Below are 2,487 nucleotides of genomic sequence, written 5' to 3'. Positions count from 1 at the left end.
AGCGCTCTACCACTTGAGCCACAGCACCACTTCTGCTTTTTTCTTTTTGCTTATGTGGTGCTGAGGAATCGAACCCAGGGCCTCAGGCATGCAAGGCAAGCGCTCTACCACTGAGCCACCTTCCCAGCCCAGACATAACTTTTAACTGGCCAAAACTAATACCTGTCTCTTCACTAGTGCCTTATGTGTCAAGGCTAAGCATTGGTCCAACTGATCCAAGGCCAACAACTTTGACTAGGGGTTGAAGTTTAAGGCTGTATGTATTTGGAGATCCTGGGCTCTGTGGGCTGATGATGGGAGGGAACAGAAAGGCTAGATTGATTGGCTTGGGGTTGCCCAGAGCCCCAGAGCTGAGTATCATGCTCTAGAAAGGAGGAGAGAGGGGAGGGGCCCCACCCACCTGGTGAGGTCATGGGAAAGCAGTTCTGGCGCTGACACCTGGGGAAACCCGTTTGCAAGCTGCTTCCCACGCTAGCTCTCCTGGGAACCAGCTAAGCTAAGCCCCAAGCAGGGAGCCCCACACCTGCCCCCACCGCTAGTTCCCGTCACACTGTCCTATGTGGTCCAGCCCCCACCCTTCAACCAAGCCTGAATACTCAACCTGCCAATCCAGGTTGCTGGGCCTTGGGAAGCACTCTGAGGATCAGGGACTGCCGGCTCCAGGAAATGACAGACAGCGGCTTCAGAAATGTAAGGTTTTATTTGCAGACTGCGCTGCTCAGCCTTCTAGGCTATGACCTTGGGGACAGGGATGACCCCAACCCCTTCCTCCTTCAGGCTCTAATTTGCAGCTCCTCCCCCTCCCTCTGCTCAACCTCGGCCTGACTCTCACTTCCTGCCCCACTTCTGGCCCAGCCAGTTTGGGCAGTGCCTAGGGAGCCCAGAGACCCGGTTCTTCCCAGGGACCAGCCCCACCCTCCCTGGCCTTGGGGGTGGAGGACAGCCCAGGTGTCACCAGCCCCACAGCTGCCCTCCTCTGCTCTCCCTTCTTCTTGCCTTCTTCCTTTCAGATCCTGCCCTCTGATCTGCCTCCTGGCCCAGGCCTCCATCCTCCTCCTCAGCTCCCTCAAGCTCCCTCTGACCTCTGCTTCCCCACTCCATTCCAAATCAACCCTCCAAGATGACCAGCTGTTTCCCCTAGCCAGGGGTGAGCACCACCACAAGGGGTCCTCCTTCAGCCAAGCTGTCTTGTGAGTCCCATGATAAGAGACCCTGAGAACCCGGCTGGTGCAGGAATTTTCCTCTAAGTCTTGACCAAAGAAATCCAAGTCAGGTCCTAGGCTCACCCTGGATAATCCGAGTGGGCTGTTTAGGCCCGTGTCCTCAGTGTTCGTATGAGATCTGGATCCCATGGGAGGAGGAGGGCCAGGCCCTGCCAGTAGCCCTGGTTCCAGAAGGACTCCTGTCTACCACTCACTACACTACCACACACTGCTCAAACAAAACAGAAGAACTTCTTCCACCGACAGCGGGAGAGCGTGCGCACGCCTTTGGCGTTCAGTTTCTTCTCCAGCCGGGCTTTGTGCTCGATGGCACTGAGGATGGCGGAGTCAAACACTTCCTTCAAGTTCTTCTGCGTTAAGGCCGAGCACTCCAGGTAGCAGCAGGCCCGGATCTTCTCCGCCAGACCCTGGGCTTGAGGATGGGGCACGGGGCCCTCCCGGCCCCCCTGGTCCAGCTGAATCAGTACATTGACATCGTCTCTCAGGTCGGCCTGGGTGCCCACCAGCAGCACGGGCGCCTGGGGGTTGTGAGTGCGGATTTCGGGCAGCCATTTCTCCGTGATGTTTTGGAAGGAGCTGGGCTGCACTACGCTGAAGCACGCCAGGAAGACGTCGGTGTCGGGGTAGCAGAGGGAGCGAAGCCGGTCGAAGTCCTCCTGGAGTGAAGAGGCCGGGACGTTAGCCAGGCAGTCTCTGCCTGCCCTGCCAAACAGGGCACGGGGGCTCCGCTTCTCCGCTGGGACCGGGAGACCCTACACCCCCAGAGCCCCAGGCCCTATCTGCACCTGATGCATGGATCCATCCAGGGGCCGGGGATCCTCCCCCGGTCTCCAGCCCACCTCCCGGGGCGCGCGGCGGCGGCGGCGGCGCCAGCACCTCACCTGTCCCGCCGTGTCCCACAGCTCGATGCGCACGGGGGCTCCATCCACCAGGACTTGCACTGCAGAGGCGGGGAGGGGGAGAGCGGCGTCGGGCGGGGCCTCCCCACGCCCCCCCCAGGCCTGTCCCCCCTCCAGCCCCCCTCCTGCCCACGAGGGGGTCCCCAGCTCGCGACCTGGGGGCCGGGCCCTACCGGAGAAGGTGTCGAGCGCCGTGGGCCGGTAGCGCGCGGGGTACCCGTTGCAGGTGTAGCTGACGATGAGGCTGCTCTTGCCCACCGCGCCGTCGCCCACCAGCACGCACTTGATGCCCAGCTCCGGGGCCGTGCTCTGCCGCCGCGGCGGAGGGGTGGGCGCCCGCAGCGGGGGCGGCTCCGCCTCGCTCA

At 61.8% G+C, this 2,487-nt stretch overlaps 1 protein-coding gene across 1 annotated transcript; it reads right to left on the bottom strand.

Annotated features, from left to right (window-relative positions):
• Positions 1 to 806: 806 nt before the first annotated feature.
• Rhov (ras homolog family member V) lies at positions 807 to 2,483 on the bottom strand (the record flags this gene model as incomplete). Its single annotated transcript, XM_013037011.1, has 3 exons — positions 807 to 1,879; positions 2,105 to 2,163; positions 2,296 to 2,483. Coding segments are annotated over 3 exons (691 nt in total), but the record flags the coding sequence as incomplete, so codon positions are not given.
• Positions 2,484 to 2,487: the final 4 nt, after the last annotated feature.

This window comes from Dipodomys ordii, unplaced genomic scaffold, assembly GCF_000151885.1.
Source record: "Dipodomys ordii isolate 6190 unplaced genomic scaffold, Dord_2.0 Scaffold2984, whole genome shotgun sequence".
In the NCBI taxonomy this organism is placed as follows: Eukaryota; Metazoa; Chordata; class Mammalia; order Rodentia; family Heteromyidae; genus Dipodomys; species Dipodomys ordii.
Note: the sequence above shows the minus strand (reverse complement) of the source record. Positions and strands in the feature narration are given on the sequence as shown.